This window comes from Myotis lucifugus, unplaced genomic scaffold, assembly GCF_000147115.1.
Source record: "Myotis lucifugus unplaced genomic scaffold, Myoluc2.0 scaffold_673, whole genome shotgun sequence".
NCBI classification, from domain to species: domain Eukaryota; kingdom Metazoa; phylum Chordata; class Mammalia; order Chiroptera; family Vespertilionidae; genus Myotis; species Myotis lucifugus.
In genome coordinates this window covers 180,666-201,227 of record NW_005871721.1, presented here as the reverse complement: position 1 = coordinate 201,227, position 20,562 = coordinate 180,666, and the positions used below count along the sequence as shown (strand labels likewise).

The window sequence follows — 20,562 nt, the reverse complement described above, 5'->3', positions numbered from 1 at the left end:
GTAACATATATATATTCTTAAATGATTTATAATGGAGCACTTTTTAATGTTAATGCTCTAATAGAGGAAGAAATTAGTTAGCTTCTATTCCAAAATGCCAAAGACCAACTGCTCTATTCCCCAAACTATCAGAATTCAACAGTAGTCTTGACCTCTCCACATTAATGAGGATTATAGTTTTACCTTCATACATAATAGTCCCCCCTTTTCTTTTTTTTGAAGAAAATGAAACTACGAGATGGGATCTGCCTCACTGAGCTAGTATACATAAGACTAAACATTATGAGAGAATTTTATGTTTACGAGAAAATTTAGATATGAACATCTTAAACGACCCCTTTATAAAACCCAATTAGATTTCAGTGATGTAACCAAAGATATATGCTAATTTTAGGCCAATTCATAAACATTAGGTAATATCACAATACCTCTTCCAATGTCTTTGCCTTCCAGGTCCTTTAATGTAAGAGATTTTCCGTTGACAATAAGAACAGCATCACCTTCCCACTTTTTGTGCTTTTTCTTTGAAGCCTTACACCAAACAACAGTGAAATATTTAACCACACTACCAGGTTCCACTTCTTGTCCCTTAGACACTGTTAGGTCTTCAGGCGATGAATAAACTAGAATAAAAATATAAAACATAAACCATATTACTAGAGATCACTTTAATGTTTAAAAGTAAAGCCAAACAAACAAAAAAAAACACAAAAAAATCAGACTGTATTAAGAAGTATGAAAGAATATTTGACATTATCATGTTAGCATTTTATAAACTGAGAAATTCAAATGTCAGGTACTAGCATTACCATGAGAGCAATAAATACAAATTTTTTATCTCAAAGTCATATAAACTCAGTTAAAGTAAAATAACATAATAATCACTGCAAACATTTTAAAACTCTAAGAATTAAAAATATTTCAACAGCCATGGGAAAATAGCTAAAATCACATGTTTTAACAACTGATTTAATTAACAGTGATTCAACAAGTCAGGGTAACCTAAAATAAGATTACAAATTTCTCTGAAAGAAAAATCTGTAGTTTTTTCAAATAAGAACAAATGTAAAACAGCAAAGTAGGAATGAGACTGAATTTTATTAAAATACTTTTGTGTCCCAGTTAGAGAGTAATCATGCTGGGCCACTGATTCTAAGATTCTAGGTTTTCCATCTTACAAAAGCCTGTACTTTTCTCAAAAACATTTTCAGAATCACCTTCTAAAAACATATCCAATGTTAACTAGACTTATAGTGGTGATTATTTCAAAATATATATAAGCCCTGGCCGGTTTGGCTCACTGGATAGAGCGTCGGCCTGGGGACTGAAGAGTCCCAGGTTCGATTCCGGTCAAGGGCATGTACCTTGGTTGTGTGCAGGAGGCAGCTGATCGATGCTTCTCTCTCATCGATGTTTCTAACTCTCTATCCCTCTCCCTTCCCCTCTGTAAAAAATCAATAAAATATATTTTTTTAAAAAGATATATATAAAATATTACATTATACACTTGAAATTAGTATGATGTTATATGTCAGTGATTTTCAACCAGAGTGGTGCAAGAATTTTTAACACATGCAATACCTGCTGGACTCCCTCTGGCCCCACCCTGTAGAGCTTACCCCTGCTGAGTACAGCCATAAGCTCTTCCTGTGACTGCAGCTATAGACAGCCAGCAGGCAGGGCAAGGCCAGGTGGGGGAAGGCAGAGGTGGATCTAGGGTTGCCTTAGGATTTTTGCTGTCCTGCCCCCAGGCCCGGTGCTGGTAAAAACCAGCATTGGTGGGCAGCTTGGTCCTTCCTGCATGCACCCAGGCCCAGCAGAGGCAGCTCCAACCTATGGATCGCTTGTAGCTCCAAAAAGGTTGCCAAGGACCAGTCAGCCACGGGCAGTATCTTACATTGGCCAGCACAAGAATCCCTTCCAAGAGGCCCAGAACTAACACACCCAGTGGCCAGCTTCAGACACCAGAGCAGGAGCCAACAGCTTCACAAGCAGACACCAAATCCTCCTGCATGCCCCTCGTTCACAGGTCGACGCTCAACCACTGAGTGACACCGACCAGGTCAAAATTTACCAGTTTTTAGATAAATTGATAGTTGTCACGTTATTTCGGTTGTTTTGTCAACCTTGATTTTCCCAGATAAAGTTTTCCGTTTTTAGCATTAACAAAAAAAGACAGATAGCTTTGATTAGTTTTTTTTTTTTTTACTCTAAAAAACTTTGTGGTGTGCAATTTTTTGTTGTTGTTAATCCTCACCCAAGGATATTTTTCCATTGATTTTTAGAGAGTGGGAAAGGGAGGGACAGAGAGAGAGAAACAGGGATGTGAGAGAGACACATGATTGGTTGCCTCCTGCATGCACTCTGACCAGAGCCAGGGACCAAGCCTGCAACCAAGGTACAATGCCCTTGACCAGAATCGAACCCAGGACCCTTCAGTCCTCGGGCCACCTTTCTATCCACTGAGCCAAACTGGCTATGGCTGTGGTGTGCAATTTTAATTCATTTTCTTTTTGCATGTTTTCTACCAGTAGCAGTTACTATGCATTAAATGAAAGACTGATATCTTTCTGCACTTTTAAAATTTGTTTCTGTTTTATATTTGGTTATCCAAGAGAAAAATATAATTCTTAGGATCACTATAAAACGGGGAGGGGGGGTATGTCTTCATCAAATGGCTGGGTAAAACATTCTAGAGCAGCGGTTCTCAACCTGTGGGTCGTGACGCCCTTGGGGGTCGAACGACCCTTTCACAGAGGTCGCCTAAATATATCCTGCGTATCAGATATTTACATTACGATTCATAACAGTAGCAACATTACAGTTATGAAGTAGCAATGAAAATAATTTTATGGTTGGGGGTCACCGCAACATGAGGAACTGTATTAAAGGGTTGGGGCATTAGGAAGGTTGAGAACCACTGTTCTAGAGTCAAATATCCTGTTGTGTTCCCAGGACCTAAAAAAGTGACTGTTATGTCTAAGACCCTTCCCCTGCCAAAAAAGGAAATACAACAAAAGACAATAAATTCTGAGAATTCACAAATTACCTGTAATTAACTTTGAAATACCATAAGGTACTCAGACTTTGATATATCCTTTCTTTTATACAACAGCAGGATGGTTAAGAGCATGAGTTAATCTGGCTGTGTTTGAATCTTGAGTCTGCCACTTACTAGCCATGTGACCCTAGACAAGTTCCCCCTCTATGCCAGTTTAAGAATCTCTAAGTAAATATAATACTAACACCTACCTCCCTTGTTGTGGGCATTAGGTTAGCTAATATGTGAAAAAGGCTTATTGCCCTGGAATAAGTACTCCTTAAATGTTACCTACCATCATTATCATCTTGCCCTTGTCAATTTCCCATTTAGTCCCATTTTAAATGCAGGATTTAGGGTAGGAAAGGGGAGTGAATAATTCCAAAAAACAGAATGAAGACAATTGGAAATTAAACACATATCCAACATAACCTCCTATATCCACCCTACTTGTATTATCTAAAATAGTGACTAATTTGAAACATCGAAGGCAAACCACCCCTAAAAATTCCACCTTAACTGTACTTTTTATTTCTAAACTTGGTTCTGATCTATTTCGCCCTTGACCCTATAATGTACTTCTCAAATCAGTAACAAATGGTCTACAAAAAAAAAAAAAGTCTATATACACAAGAGACTTAAAGGCCTTTCAGCAAGATTCATAAGGTGAAGATGCATAAAACCATGCTTTGAAAAAAACAGAAAGAGGTAGGTAATTTCATTTTTATATTGATGGTGGACATTATAATCTTAATGAATCATCAGCATAGTCACTCTAGGATTGGATGGCTTAATTGTGCATTGCATAAACCCAAGTCTTTAATATTCTTTCTTTCCTTTCAAAAATTCTCAATAAACACATTGTTTTCAAGTGAGCATACAAAATTTAAAATGTTTTATATAATCAAATTCAATAAATAGTGTAAGTATAAATACTCTTGCAGACTATTTTTTTGTTTTAAAATTACCAAAACATACCAGAACTTTCAATATGTATTAACGTAACTGTAATATAAGTTTAAAATTTGAAACATAGTTTTTATTACACTAACAACATACAAACATTAATACACAAATTCCTTTAAACTGGTAATCATCCATAGTTTTCTTTATCTAATAAGAGAGATTAAATGTCAACTAAGTACAATTACCATTAAATATAAAATAAACCTAGAAGGTATTTTTTTGCATTAAAGGTCATTTTCAGAATACTTTATGAACATGAAAGGGACTCATCTCATCTCATCATATTTCTCAATACCTCTTGTCAAAGCATATATGCAGTAAGTGCTAAAATAAAAAATGAATAAAACTACAATATTTCCAGATATCTAATTATCTGCCCAGCATTTCAAATTCCTTTAAATATCAGAAAAGTTATTCATCAATTTCAATTCTGACATTCCAATCAGAGAACGTGCAAAACTTTATTTTTTAAAAATATACTATAAATGGAAGTTTAAATGGTCAATCACTTTGGAGAAAAGTCTGTCTGTTTTTTAACACTTGGAGTGGGGGAAACGAGTTAAGTCGGCTCGCGTGAATTGCGCGTACTCCGCGGGAGCCGTCTTTAACTCGGTTCATATAGATTTGCGGTGGAGTGCGGGAAACGTGTAAACTCGGGCCGATTGTAACTGCGTATTACCAAATATTTGTTTGTAATCCACCCTTTTGGTGGATGGTACAAAACCAAAAGACAGAGCCATCTTATATTTTGGCGGGAAATTCACCCCACACCGGAGTGTTAAAAAGTTAACTGTATACCTTCCCTAATCCAACATTATGTCCATAACAAATTTATACAAGAATATTTGTAGAACCTTTATACACAATAGCCAAAATCTAGAAATAGCCCAGAAGTCCATCAAAAGATAATGGTATTTTATACAATGGATACCACTAGCAACAAAAAACAATGAATTACTGACACAAGTGAATTATTAAAAATGTTAAAATGGGTGAAAGAAAATAGAAACAAAGGGTACATGCTGTATGACTCCAAGTACTGAAGTTCTAGAACAGGCAAAACTTATGCTTTTTAAAAATTAGAATAGTGGTTGCCTATGGTGCCAGAGAACTGATTAGAAAGGGACAAGAGAAAACTATCTGGGGTGATAATAATGTTCTGAATTTGAGAGGGTTTTAAGCTACACAGGTGTAGTCATCTATCAACACTCAACACTTAAGTTTTGCGTATTTCACTGTTTATAAATCTTACCTTAAAAAAAACATACATACACAGCCCTAGCTGGTTCCGCTCAGTGGCTAGAGCGCCAGCCTGTGGATCAAAGGGTCCAGGTTTGATTCCAATCAAGGGCATGTACCTTGGTTACAGGCAAGAGGCAACCAATCGATGTGTTTCTCTCTGTCTTTCCCTCTCTAAAAGATCAATGGAAAAATATCAAGTGAGGATTAACCAAAATAAAAACAAAAAAAAGAACCAACCATACATACACAAGTAAATATTGAATTCTAGTTCATAATACTCATGCTGAAGTTATTTAGAAGTATTCTAATTCTGCAACTTGTTTTAAAATGTTTTCTTTAGGGTTCTCCATACTATCACAACATCTGCAAATAATGCCAGTTTTTCTTCCTTTCCAGTGGGAATGCCTTTTATTTCTTCTTCTTACTTGATTGCTGTGGTGAGGACTTCAGTACTATGTTGAATGAGAGTGGTGAGAGCGGACATCCCTGTCTTGTTCCCAAGCTTATAGTTTTTGCCCATTAAGTATGATAGTGACTGTGGGTTTGTCATATACGGCCTTCATTATATTGAAGTATGTTCCCTCTATTCCCACTTTGCGGAGAGTTTTTATCATAAATGGGTGCTGGATTTTATCAAATGCTTTTTCGCATCTACTAATATGATCATGTGGTTTTTATCCTTCATTTTGTTTATGTGCTGCATCACTTTTTTTGATTTGCAGATATTGTACCAACTTGAAATCCCGGAATAAATCCCAGTTGATCACAGTGTATGATTTTTTTTTTAATGTATTGCTGGATCCGGTTTGCTAATTTTTTTGAGGATTTTAGCATCTATGTTTATCAGGGAGACTGGCTTATAATTGGGGGGAGGTGCTTGAGAGGATGTGGGGGGGAGGGGAATGAATTGAGCAAAAAAAGAAAACTTTTCTTTAAAAATCAATTGGTGGCCTTTTGGTTGAGTGGTGTCCATGCACCAAGAGGATGCCAATTCAATTCTGGTCAGGGCATATGCCTGGGTTGCAGGCTCAATCCCCAGTAGGGAGCCTGCTTGAGGCAGCTGACTGATGTTTCTCTCTCATCAATGTTTCTCTGTCTCTCCCTCTCCCTTCCTATCTCTCTCTAAAGTCAATAAAAACATATTTTTAAAAATGAACTGATAGATGGATAAAGGAAATATAGCAAAAAATTAATTGCAGAATTTAGGTGACAGACACGTTTACTATAAAATGCTTTTGATGTTTTCTATGTTTAAAGAGTTTCTTAATCTTTGTAACAGAATTGAATTCACACATAATTTAAAAATATGAAAGATCTGCTAACAAACGTACAAGTCTAATGATATATATACTTTAAACTGTTTGGGCTGACTTGGGTGGTATTTTTATCTTATTTATTTTGCTTTCCATTATTTACAAAGCAATTAAAAATAACAAATTCAAATTATAGCTACTAGTTTTAATCAAACAAATCAAAATTATATGCAAAGACTTAGCATAACTGTTAATGATTAACTAGGTTGCATGTTTTAAGATTTTAATCTTTTGTATTAAGTATTGCAACCATTTTTATCTAATTATTTTTAAGTACTTGTAATCAAATTTACTATCAAATATTTAATAGATTTTGAGAATTTGTGGATCTTAATATTTGAAAAATAAATGTTATGCTATTTAGACATGGTACATTTGGTATCTACTATACCACAATCCTGTAAATAAATTTATTTCAATTATGCATCATAAAATTTTACCTCAACAGTATTGAATTCTTTGTCTTATGACACAAAACGAGCACACAAATCAGTATAATGTATTACCTTGTATTTAAAAGAACATGTATTAAAACATTTAACCATGATCATCAACAATATATATTAAATACATTTTATCACACTCTAAATGATTTAAACATGTCTATTTAAAATTTGACATTACTCTAAAAGAAGGCACATGGAAACATTTTAAACATTTTTATATAAGTAAAAATGCAAAGGATAGACTGAATCTTTCAAAAATGAAGTAACTCCAAGTTGATGTCTCATTATCATACATAAAAATACTTGATTTGAATATTTTAAGAAATCAGCTAATATCTTTAGAAATGAAAGAGCTTCATTACCTTTCAGGATGTCATTATAAATACCTCATTTAGAAAATCATAAGTTGTAAAAATAACAATGTACCCCCATTGGAAAATAAAGGAGAAAAAAAATTATAATAAAATAAAATAAAAAACCTACAATGTACCATTGAAGTTCATGTGGGTAAGAAAAGATATAGGATGGCAACAACAATCTTGACCAATACTGGAGAAAAATCTGACAGTAGCAGACTATGTTTACAACTTATGGGCAGCAAAAGAACTTCCAAGGGCAATTTTGTATACACATGTTTACCTTCAACACTAATTTTAGAACCTAATTACACAAAAAAGAAGCATGTTGTACTTTTTTTAACATAAAACTCTTTCCTAGAAACAACTCACAGAATTATTCTCACAGGACATATTTTGGAAAACTCTGATTTAGCTGCACAGAGTAAATATTCAAATTAAACATTCATCATCAGTTCTGAGTAGTACATGCTGAGACTGTAATATGAATTACTTTATATACAGTAATTTGCTTTCAATAATCTCAAAAAGTTAAACTATTATAAGAACGCATTTACTAGAATTATATTGTAAAAACATCTCAAATTACAATTATAAAATTCATTAGACTCAAAGAAGTCATAGTACAGATTAAAGATGATGAAATTGTCAAAATGATATATTATATATTCAAGGCATTTTTATAAAATATTTAAATCTAATAGCAGATATAAAATGTCGATGAAATTAAGCAATCAACAAGCTAAAATAATATCCTAACTATCCACTCTATTTTTATTATTTCTATTTCTATAGCCATAACCTAAATTTCAGACTTCCTTTACTCTCACTACAAGATGCTATTATAACACTAACTGAGAACTCTAATTTATATCCCCCTAATCAAAAGCCTTCAATGGCTTCCCATTTTACATTCAAGTCTGATTCCTTAAAAAGTTTACTTTTTATTTATTGATTAATTTTAGAGAGAGAGAGGAAGGGGGAAAGAGAAAAAAACATCAATTTGTTATTATACTTATTTATGCATTCATTGGTTGATTCTTGTATGTACCCTGATCGGGGATCGAACCTGCAACCTAGGCTTATTAGGAGGACACTCAAACCAACTGAGCTACCAGGCCAGGGCTAAAAATAGTTTTTAATATAATCTATAATCTGGCACCAACCAACTTCCAAATTGATATCCCTTAACTCACTTTTACTCCTCTCTTCAACAAAATTTTTTGAGAATCTAATATGATTTAGGCACCAAGCTAGGTTCTAAAATATTCTGTCTAGTGGTTCTCAAACTGAGGGTTTGTGAAAATATTGCTGGACTCCACCTCCAAAGTTTCTAATTCAAAAGGCATGAATTTACATTTCTCACACGTTCTCAAGTGATGCTGATACTACTGGTCAGGATCTACTCTTGGTGAACCATTGCTCTACTCCTAAGGCCACAAAGGAAGCCCACAGGCTGAATGACATCCACTCACATATTTTGTCAGTGTAGTGTTTTAAACATTTTAAATTTGCAACATTTTAAAACTGGAAAATTTTTCACATAAAATGCAGATCTCTGGCTTATTGTGCATGTAAAAAGTCTCCCGGAACTAAACAGTAGCTACAGTCAAGGAAGATGTCTTAAGATTACTACTATCCTAATGGGCCCTCTACAGTCATGTACAATCATCTGGTTTAGCACTCTATTTGTGCTTGTACACGATGATCCACTTCTCCCCATTCTCTAGGCCTTTTTTCATGCTGCTCACTTTGACTTAAATGTCCTTTCCCCACTGTACTGCTAAAATTCTGCCTACCCCATTCTAAAGCTTGGCTTAAAAATCCTTCCTCAACAAAGCTCTAGCAAAAATAGAAATCGGTAAGTAATATACATACTAAAGATTTAACTTAAATTTAATATGTGTGCTTTAAGAATGAAAGTTTTATTTCCACAAATACTAAAAAAGCAATATTTAAAAAAACATTACAGATTATATCATAAACTATAAACATACTTTTTGCTACTTTTAATCTATGTAAAATTTTAATTTTGTTCATTAAAATTTTTACTGTGAAATCTTTTCCAGAATAAGACATTAAAACATTAAATCTTACAGCCAAGATATATAATAGCTCCAAGAGATTATCTTATTTTTCTGGCAAAAAAAAAGGTGGGTGGGGGATGGGGATAATTGATGCAATTCCCCTGATTTCATAACCTCCCAATTTTTAAAAACTATTTTAATAAAATAAGCACCTCCAATGTTTTTAATATGGAGGTTAACTTTAATGGATCTTTATTTCTATGGAATAGTAGGGGGGGAAATTACAAACAAAAACTCAGTGCTGGTCCTTGCTCTGCCATAAATAGCTTTGTTATATCAAGTAAGTCATTGAGTTCTTTCTGGACCTCAGTTTTATTAGCTTCTAAACTGAAAAGGGGGTAAAAAGTGATCTCCAAATACTTTCCATCACTAAAGTCATAGGACTTACTCCTTCAAAAAATGAAAGCATAAAAATCAATGTCATAAAGACAAGCTTCCTGTTATTGGGCTAGTATTGCTTCTAAATTAGACTGAATTAAAAACCTTGAACTACAGCTTTTCAAAGCTCTAATTTAAAATGTTGAAGATAGAGCTTTGAAAGACTACTTATGTGTTTGTGTATATATTTATGTATGTTATATTTTAATGATCAAAATATAACATCTTTTGTAAGGCCAACAATTAAACTTCTTAGAAAAAAAACAGAGAAGACAAAAAAAAATAAAACCATGCCATACAATCAAAAAATTGTAATATATATCAAAAGAAAATTAAATAATTTACAAAATGTCAAAAATGTTTTTTTCATAATAGAGGTTAACGATACATTAAATACATATTCTGCTTTAAGACATTCCCAAGAGAAAGTAACGGCCAAAATTAAAATTATCATATTGTGAAACTGAAAAAAATTTAGAAACGATTATATTCAGGCAGATCATGCCGTAAGCGAATTGCTTTCAGCTTCTCCACTTCAATTTTTGCTTGTAGCAGCTCTTCTTCTAGCTGCTGCCTTCTTTTCAATCCATCCCTCTTCTCCTGAACATATAATCCAAAATTTTTTTGATTTTCTAAAATTATCTGATGCTCCTCTTTCAGCATTTGCAGAATCTGAGGATCATACCCTAACTGTGACCTAAAGTGTCCTCCACACTCATGATGAAAAAAGTCATCTCTCCTTGGGATGGAAGATGGAGACGATGTCATTCTCATATCAACAGAGGAAAGTGACGGCGACACAGATCTGTCCATAACATGTACTAATTCATGTTCTTCTCTTTGCTCTAAAGTATAACTCTGTTCCGAATTTAAAACCAGTGGAGGAGGGGGCTTAATGTCTTCTTCTTGCTTCACCTCCACTGTAATAGCAACTGGATGCTGATCCAACATTACCTGCAGTGAGCTGGTACCAGCCTGTGCCTCCTCAGCCAAGTTTGCACTATAGCACACAAAAAAGCATTATAAAATGTAAATCAAATGAAGACAAGAGTATATTTACACCATAATTTCATGTTTAATGTACATTACATTATTAAGCTTTAAAGCTATAAAGCTATACAGAAAATTATGAAACAAAAAAATTTAACCCTTAGAATAACAAATTGAAAGTGAGTGGATTTTAATAACAAATTCATATATGTTACTTCCCATCCTTAACTTTAAAATATGGCTCTTAAAAGAACATGAAATTATAAATACTACGCAAATGACAATGAGGTAAATAAAAAAGAAAAGCCATCTTTAATGGTTTCAGAGACGCAATTGCTCCTACAAACCTGACCTTCTTTAATTGTATGCTGGGCCTTGCTATCCCTATCCCTTTGCCCTTGATCTGCTTCTGCTCTCCTGGACTGAACTAAAAATCACCAAGTTCCAAGACTTCTAGGAGGATAATGGAAGGGCATCTATGAGAAGCAATGTTTTCTGCATTTGTCCAAAAAAAAAAAAAAATCAAGATTGTGTATGGCTTCAGATGCCATCAGGGTTATCCTAACTATCTAATTTCAGGTGCAATGGTGTTTAATCTTACCTATCCTAAACCACATGACTCAGTTGTTCTCTCAGTCTCTCAACCACTGGTAAAGTTAACCGGCCAAGGGTTTATATTGACCACTACATCCCCAGCACCTAGCATAAGACTATACTTGAAATCTGGTAGGTGCTCATCATATGTGGCATGATTAAATATAGATAAAACGGTTATGTTAGTGTAATGTTTTTAAATAGGCTATATCCAATACACTGAAAGTTTATTAAATTTACATGTTATTTCCATAAAACTGTACAGGCATCTACAGTTTTAGCATAGTTTATTAATATTGTATTATGTAAATATAATGTACCTTAAAGTTCTGTTTTTAAAAAAATAATTTCAGTTATACCATGAAGCTGTTAATTACGAATATATAATCTTGTTTCTTGAGGGGTATTTTTAAATTTTTGCTTCTGCCTTACTTAAAAATAAAAATTAGAAAGGGAAAGAGACTATTAAAATATTAATGGAAGTGCTATATTAACGTTACAGAACATTTCACAAATGATAAGTAGCATAGTTTAAGTAGAACTTAGAAAAAAGTTTAAAATCCCCATATGTCACTTACTAATGGCATTAAATTGTCAATAATATCAGATGTTTGTCTAAGGGATACAAATGAAATATATAGTATGTTATAAAAAACCTATTTGTAGATTATATAAATTCATCCATTTTCATAACTTCTTTTGTCATCTTATAATTTTATTTTAAAACATATTTTTATTGATTTCAGAGAGGAAGAGAGAGAAGGGGAGAGAGAGAGAGAGAAACATCAGTGATGAGAGAGAATCATCGATTGGCTGCCTTCTGCTCGCCCCTCACTGGGGACCAAGCCCGCAACCCCAGTAATGTGCCCTGACCAGGAATTGAATTGTTACCTCCTGGTTCGTAGGTTAATGCTCAACCACTGAGCCAAACTGGTTGGGCTATCATCTTATGATTTTTGAAAGCAAAACGATAGAATATAAATGTAATTCAAATTGGTAAGATTTACTTTTATTAACATCTCTAAAACCTATAATGGAAAAATATTAAAACTGCAGGTTAAATTTAAAAAATTTACACAATAACTATTCCAAATTGATATGTACAATAGAGTATAATACCATTAGACATATACATTATACTCTCATGTAAATTAAAAATATGCCTTATATCTGGAATATTCTATTCCATTTTAGTGGAAACATTGTAAGTAAGGCCATCATATAAAAAATGTTTTAGAGAAAGTCACAAAAATGATAAACAGAAGGGTTTCTAAAATTTAGAAATATGGATTGTAAGGATCAATTGAGTTACAAAAACACAAAATATAATTTGATATTCGAAAGAAGTAAAAATAAAGACATAAATCAATGTGTTACAGAGATAGTCTAACCAAATATGTGTATATTTTTTAAATATATTAAATAATATAAACAGTAAGATTTTCCTTACTAAGAATGGAGAGACTGGTGAGATTAGCAGGCATGTTTATATAGAAGCATAATTAAAATTATAGAATAATTATAAACTTGTGAGATAATTATCAAGATTCAAGATGATGTCAAATAAGTATAAGCATATTAAATATATCAATATATTACATGAAAACACTAATATGAAAAATGACAGTGTAGACACTAATATAAGCAAGCATTAAAATGGCTTAATATTCTTCACTTTAAAATATGAAAAATTGTTATTGTTTAAATAGTAGGTATAAAAATACGTGAATCAATTAATTCCTTTTATCAGAGAAATGTTGTCCCAAAAGATTGTATGTTACATACATACACATACAAATGGTCAAAATATAAAGATACTTTTATCTTATTTCTCTTCTATACTCAGTTTTTAAAATATGCAACTAACTGAAACTATAGTTCCCATGTGTAGTTTTCAAATTATAAAGGTCTATACTTAATACCCAAAAGATGGTTTTATACCTGTAATGCAGAAGCAACTTTTCTTATGGTCTGAGGAGAAAAAAATGTAATAACTAACACAGTATAAAACAGTCTTACTGTGGAGGTTTCTGACATCCATCATATTAGGATTTAATCATTTGTCATCTCAGTGAACATTTTAAGCAGTGGCCTCATAATTTAATACATTGTGTATCCATGTCCTGGATTCCCACTAGTGATATTTTTTTACTATGCTATCAACTAGAAATAAGCAGTAGATGGTAAGAAGCTGGGCTCAAAAAATGATCCCAGTAAAATAACAAATATGTTTGGTTAAAAAGTTCTTTTCCCTGTTTCTCTCCTAACTTCAAAAAGATTTCACAGGTAATCAATAAATGTGCTTATATAATGACTCTCCCACTAATGGAAAAGCACATTGTAAAGCTTTATTTGAAAGGTCTCTCAACTAACAAGAAGTTTACAACTTGTTTAAATTACCCTAAATGGTTCAGAAAAATGTAGCTACCATTTTTATCTTTTCCCAGGGGTTAAAATTTGAATCAGTAGTAAGGTAATAGTTTTTAACATTCCAAGGCAAGTAGTTATGTAGAGCATAAATTTAAAAACAACAACATGTTTCTAACACTTTATGAAACCAGTTGCTCTTATTGGTATATTAAAATTCATAGTTTGATATCCTTGCAAAGCAATTTGTGAAAACCTGTCCTTTCCTATGTGACCCACGATCAATGTGAAACTATACCATTAATAAATACACAAAAACTTTAAATTTTATTAAGTAACCTGAATCCCTAATTAGGCATTAATTCCTTTCCTTGTGTTTATTTTAGATATGTTAGAAAAATAACTTAAACTGTCTTAACATATGCAATAATACTATTAATAAGTTTACTTATTTATTGATTTTAGTTTTTTAGCTCAAAGAATATTCAATAAGTGGAGACAGTGACAATTTCACATACAAGCAAGGGTTCCATTTCTCCTGCAACTAACTTTCTATGAAACCTGAAAATTCCCAATGAAATGTAACCTTAAATGAAATCTTAAAAGGTCTCTCTCTCAGCCTAATTACATAATTAAATTTTAAAAGCTTAAAAAGTTTATGAACAGATGTCACAAATTTCATCCCAATTATTCCTCCCTAACCTTTACTTTTTAGAAACTACAGAAGGAGGGAAGGGGGAAGGGAAGACAATAAAAGTGACTTAAATGAAATGCAGCAGGAAAATTCCTTATAGCCTCACTTTTCTTTTTTTAGAACGCAAAACAAAGACACTATTCATTGCTCCCGTGTGGGGATGCTTACTATGCATATCTCTGTCACAACTAAGCCAGAGCCCAATAGATAGGAGGCGCCATAATTTTCCACAACAAAATAAAATAAAGCTTACCTTTGTATGTGGTTCCTGTCTCTTACCAGGCAAAAACTGGAAATCTGGGGAATCATCTCCATAACTTTCTTGGTTGGCTCAGAAATACTGCTTTTTAAATCTGATTGGGTATCTTTTTGCTGCAATAGCTCCTGTTTGGCATATTCTTTGAGCCTTTTGTAAAGGGTGCGTAGGCCCTGCGCTGTTCGAGGAGGGCGGTCTACTCCAATTGCATTATAGTTAACTGCTATGATATCCCAACATCTATTCTTTTCCACTATTACTGAATGCTTATTAGTGTGTTCTTCGAGGATTTTCACATATGGCTTCACAAGTTTTAGCAAATCAAGCTTTTCAGATAAGGTAAAATTGGAAGATCTAGCCTTTCCTACCATTGTTCTTTTCTCAAATTAAGGAGGCAGTTTCTGAAACCACCATGCAGCCTTCAGCTCTGCTCAGCTCTTTTCACAAACGGAAAAAGATCAGGCTTAACTAGGCTAGCCTCATTTAGGCCCACGCCTACAGGGGAGGGTTTATTAAAATTCCTCCAGCTTAAGCTGACGCAGGTTCAGGAAATCTGCTTAAGCCAAGCCTGACCTACATAAAGCTTCTCACTGAAACAGACAGGAAGGCACAGGCAAAACACACTTGTGTATAAAGAGAGCAGCTCAAGATAGGATTTAATAAACAACGGTCTAGAGATAAGCATGGAACACAGCTAAAAATTAGCTAATTTGGTGAGAATATCAGGTTTCCACATATGTATGCTTAGCTGATATTGAAACTGCACTGCAGTATCACTTTAATAAAAACAAAAGAGGAACTGTTTTGTCCTATTTGTTTACAAATCCAGAGGACAGAAAAATAAAAACTAACGACGTGAGTGGTGAACGTAGTGATTCCTAACTGAGCAAGGCCCACGGTTTCTGAGCTGCTATTCTCTCTTACAAAATCTGCATAATGCTGGTCCTGCTGTCAATCAAGAATTGCATATCGTCTAGCTAGTTAGGTTACACCCAGACTCAGACTCCACAGTAAAGCTAAGCTTCTCCTTCATTTTACAATCTACAGGATCCACTGCGGTGTGTGCTTTTTTCAGTTACTTAAGAATAAATTTTTGTCAAACAATGAATCTAAAAAGCAGATAATAAAAGGCTTTTAAAGCAATGTATTATTCTAGCTGTAACATATGTGAATATGCTAGCCTGCTCTATCATGTGTAAAAATCACCATCCACGGTGAAAACAGCATAATCTCGCCTTAAGACTGCACACAACAAAATCACTATTTTGCTATTATTAAGGGGTGGGATTTTCATTTAGCTATACTCACACAATCTCAACTACTAAAGCAAACAGCCATTTGCAAGGCTACCAGTTTACATGCTTAGAATATATTTTCTAATCCCTGTCTGAAAATATGGTAAATAACAATGTAAGCAAAATAAAGTTTTTTTCTCCTGATATATATGTTTATCCAGATAAAAGAATGAATTAGAACATATTTGAACACAGTTCCATTCAACCAAACAATTACTCAACAGCCGTTAAAAATCCTCCCAAGCACTGTGGCAGGCCCAAGGAAAACAAAGGTGAATCTACCTGATACAGCCCCTATTCAGGAAGCTGTAGTTCTGCAGAAACACCGTAAAATTTCAATTCCTTGTTTTTCATTCTTTCAATAGAGAGAAGCAAATTAAATGTATTGAGTTCTCATACGAGCCACACAATGTGCAAGAAGTTTTAAATGTGGATCCATCAGGAAAAAGGGAAAAGACTGCTGGGTGTTCTAATGAGACAGAAAAAGAGGACTAGGTATGCAGACAGGGACCACATGGAGATAGGGGGAAAGGAAGTCAGATATGGAGGCAAAACCTGGCTGGGCTGGGAAAACTTGACCCTTGACCTGGCCAGGTGGGAACAGTGATGTCACCTGGGACCTGAAGTGGCAGTCCTTAATCAGGTCCTCCCACAGGTGGAAACTTGAACTTTGATATAATTGGATATTGCCAGAATTCCTTAAAGCAGTGGTTCTCAGCCTTCCTAATGCCACGACCCTTTAATACAGTTCCCTCATGTTGTGGTGACCCCCAACCATAAAATTATTTTCGTTGCTACTTCGTAACTGAAATGTTGCTACTGTTATGAATCGTAATGTAAATATCTGGTATGCAGGATGTATTTTCATTGTTACAAATGAAAGCATAGTGATTAATCACAAAAACAACATGTAATTATATATGTGTTTTCTGATGGTCTTAGGCAACCCCTGTGAAAGGGTCGTTTGACCCCTATAGGGGTCGTGACCCACAGGTTGAGAACCGCTGCCTTAAAGGGACCAATCAGAAGCTAACAGAGTATATAAACATCCCCTAAACAAATAGGGGCCCCCTTCCTGCTGTCTTGCAGCAGGAAGTCCACATATCTCCTCCCGCAAGCTTTGTTCCCACCTCCCCCTCCAATAAATTCTGTTTCCTTCCCACCATTTTTGTCCCTGAATCCATTCTTCAGTTTTACAAGACAAAGAACTCAGACCTAACCACATTTTGGGCATATTTTGGGTTTCACTAAGGAATGCAAGGTGTGTTGTCTGGCATACCCTACTGCAGGGGTGGGCAAACTTTTTGACTCGAGGGCCACAATGGGTTCTTAAACTGGACCGGAGGGCCGGAACAAAAGCATGGATGGAGTGTTTGTGTGAACTAATATAAATTCAAAGTAAACATCATTACATAAAAGGGTACGGTCTTTTTTTTTTTTTTTTTTTTAGTTTTATTCATTTCTAAAGGCCAGGATCCGGCCCACGGGCCGTAGTTTGCCCACGGCTGCCCTACTGAGTAGTCTGATTTGTTAGTAGTTCTAGCTTTTCACTGCCTTTGGTCAGTTTTATTGCTCAATAAATTGTTGTAAATAGTAATGATTATTGTCCATAGAGATGGGAATTGAAAATTGACTCGTCCCAGCAACCTGACCACAGATATGCAAAGAAAAACAAGAACACAAGATATATACTACCTTTAAATAATATTTTGTATTTTTGGGAAAAATGCAGATATTATATTAAGAAACAAAATACTAATAAAAATATGAAAAACCATTCAATCTCACCAAATTATCAAGGAAATGTATAGTAAAAATGACTTTCTTCTATAAGATTGGCAAAATTCTTAAAGACTGAAAATGTCAAGAGCAGATAAGGGGGCAGGGCAAAGAGCACTCTTTGGTGCTGTTGACGGATGTGTAAAGTGGCATTCTGGACATCGATCTGGGAAAATCCATTAATATTTTACATTTGTAAAACCTTCCAAAACTGTTAACCTAAAAATAAATTAGCAAAGTGAGAGACAACAAGTATTTACTTGAGGATCAAAACAATAGCTATTCAGGAAGCAGTGATTCAGACAGAAACCCAAAGTCTTCCAATTAGGAGGTGAAGGCAAGGGGTATTTATGAGACAGAAAAGGGGAATAATTACATGAATAGAATCAAGGGTGCTAATAAGCTAAGGAAGGAATTTCTGTAGATGCAGATAAGCTAAAAGAGTGATGCTGATTCTTAAAAATGTCTATAATTTTCAGAACAGTAGTCATAATAACTGCTCTCTTGTTATCTTTGCAAATAGTTCTGTGGAACACAATGTTGCTTTAGGCTCAGATCAAATATTGTTTTGCCCAGTTTTAACATTCCAAAGATTTGAGGACTAAGACATACAGGCAAGGCAGTTCCTCTGGGATGACAGCTCCAACTCCATTTTGAAATGGCTCCATTTATATTATTTTTTACAATACTATGGTCTACATTAGGCAGCATTAAAATGAAAGAGACAGATTGCTTTTTTAAAATATATTTTTATTGATTCCAGAGAGGAAAGGAGAAAGAGAGAGAGAGAGAGATGGAAACATCAATAATGAGAGAGAATCATTAATCAGCTGCCTCCTGCATGCCCCACACTGGGGATAGAGACCGCAACCCAGGCAGGTGCCCTGACTAGGAATCAAACCATGACTCTTGGTTCATAGGTTGATGCTCAACCACTGAGCATACCAGCCAGGCTTCAATTTTTATTTATTTTATTTTTATTTTTTTACAGAAGAAAACGACGTTTTAATATATGTGCATGGGTAATTTCAGAGGTATGAAAATTCCAAAGACAATGAGGCAACACTGGGTATATAAGACATTTTGGACAAAGGAGAAAGGGTATGGAAGGGAGTATTAGATTTCAGAAAAATGGAGGATTTACAGGTAGTTGGGGAGGAGGGGAACATACCTGGCAGGCAAATTCTTGCTAGGCAAATCAGAAAGAATGGGACTTAAGGGGTATCTGCCTGAAGCCCTCTGTTTACCATACTTAATTCAAATTAGGCTAAGGCCACATCACTGAGGATCTGTATAATTCTGATTTGATTTAAACTGTAGTTTTAAAACCATCATATTTTTCTTCTCTCTCTCAGTTAACTTCACTGCCCTGATGATCCTTGACTCCTGAGACAGCAGAAGACAATAGCCCAGTTCTGAGTAATGGTCACCCCAAGGTTTAATCCCCTGGCAGGCTAAAGATAACAGCTCCTGAGCCCTAAGGCAGGAAAACCCTCTTGGTTACTTGTTCTTGAAAGTAGTTCTGGACACCCAGCTGACCTGGGAGTTGTCCTCAAGACCTGAAGGAATGATTTATTACCCTTATCTCGCGTCTGACCAATCAGCTCCTACTATGACCCTGAACCCCTAGCCCTTGGTGCCTTGTGATTTTGCCCTACATAATCTGCAACCTATGTCCTGGAGGAGTTGGGTCTTTCAGAGTAGGAGCCCAGAGGCCTCCAGACTGGCCAGTGCAGATAAACCAATTCCTTTTGTTAGGGGCAGAAATAGAACACTATCATATCAAGTTTGTTTTTGTTTTATAATTACAGTTGACATTCAATATTATATTAGTTTCAGGTGTACAGCATAGTACTTAGACTTACAATTTACAAAGTGATTTCCCTGATAAGTCTAGTACCCACCTGTCACCATACATAGTTATTACAATATTGACTATACCTTGTTACTATTTTATAACTGACCATTTTTTAAAATATTTTTTTATTGATTTCCAAGAGGAAGGGAGAGGGAGAAAGAGATAGAAACATCAATAAGAGAGAATCATTGATCGGCTACCTCCTACACGCCCCCTACTGCGGATTGAGCCTGCAACCGGGCATGTGCCCTTGACCAGAATCGAACCTGGGACCCTTCAGTCCACAGACTGACACTCTATCCACTGAGCCAAAGCAGCTAGGGCTGTAACTGACAGTTTGTACTGATCACAAATCACAACAAGTATAACAGTAATGAAAAATTCTGAAATATTGTGAGAATTACCAAAATGTAACACAGAGACACAAAGTGAACAAATACTATTGAAAAATGGAATCAACAGAACTGCTCAATACAGGGTTGCACAAACCTTCAATTTGTAAAACACATTATTTGCAAAGCCCAATAAAACAAAGTGCAATAAAACGAGGTATGCCTGTATGTACTTTCATATAGCTTGAGCATCACAATAAATGATATATGCACTGTTCATACATTGCTGGTGGGAATATAAAGTTGTAGTATCTTCAGAAGGCAATTCATCATTATCCATCAAAATGACAAATGCACACACCTTGAGACCAGCACCCTACTCCAATGTATTTACCCTATTGATATAGTCTTACCTATGTTTATAATACATAGATATTTGATCAGACCGTCAAACCTCAGAGGGAAGGTAGGGGAGGGTGGGGGTAAGGGGGAGAGATCAACCAAAGGACTTGTATGCATGCATATAGGCCTAACCAATGGACACAGACACCAGGGGGGTGAGGGGGCAA

The 20,562-nt window shown here is 34.8% G+C and overlaps 2 protein-coding genes across 3 annotated transcripts in view; both read right to left on the bottom strand.

The window, feature by feature from the left end:
• The window catches only part of RAD54B (RAD54 homolog B (S. cerevisiae)), a 51,247-nt gene that overhangs the window by 21,957 nt on the left and 8,728 nt on the right, over positions 1–20,562 (bottom strand). For both annotated transcript variants that reach the window (XM_006105337.3, XM_023746402.1), the window contains exon 4: positions 429–623. In XM_006105337.3, coding sequence (XP_006105399.1) covers positions 429–623 — 195 coding nt within the window. The remainder of the gene's footprint in view (positions 1–428; positions 624–20,562) is intronic.
• On the bottom strand, positions 10,127–15,100 carry FSBP (fibrinogen silencer binding protein). The gene is made up of 2 exons (XM_006105339.2): positions 14,727–15,100; positions 10,127–10,828 (listed from the first exon to the last, which is right to left on the bottom strand). The coding sequence occupies exons 1-2, from the start codon at positions 15,098–15,100 to the stop codon at positions 10,303–10,305; spliced, it is 900 nt and encodes a 299-aa protein (XP_006105401.1). The 3' UTR covers positions 10,127–10,302.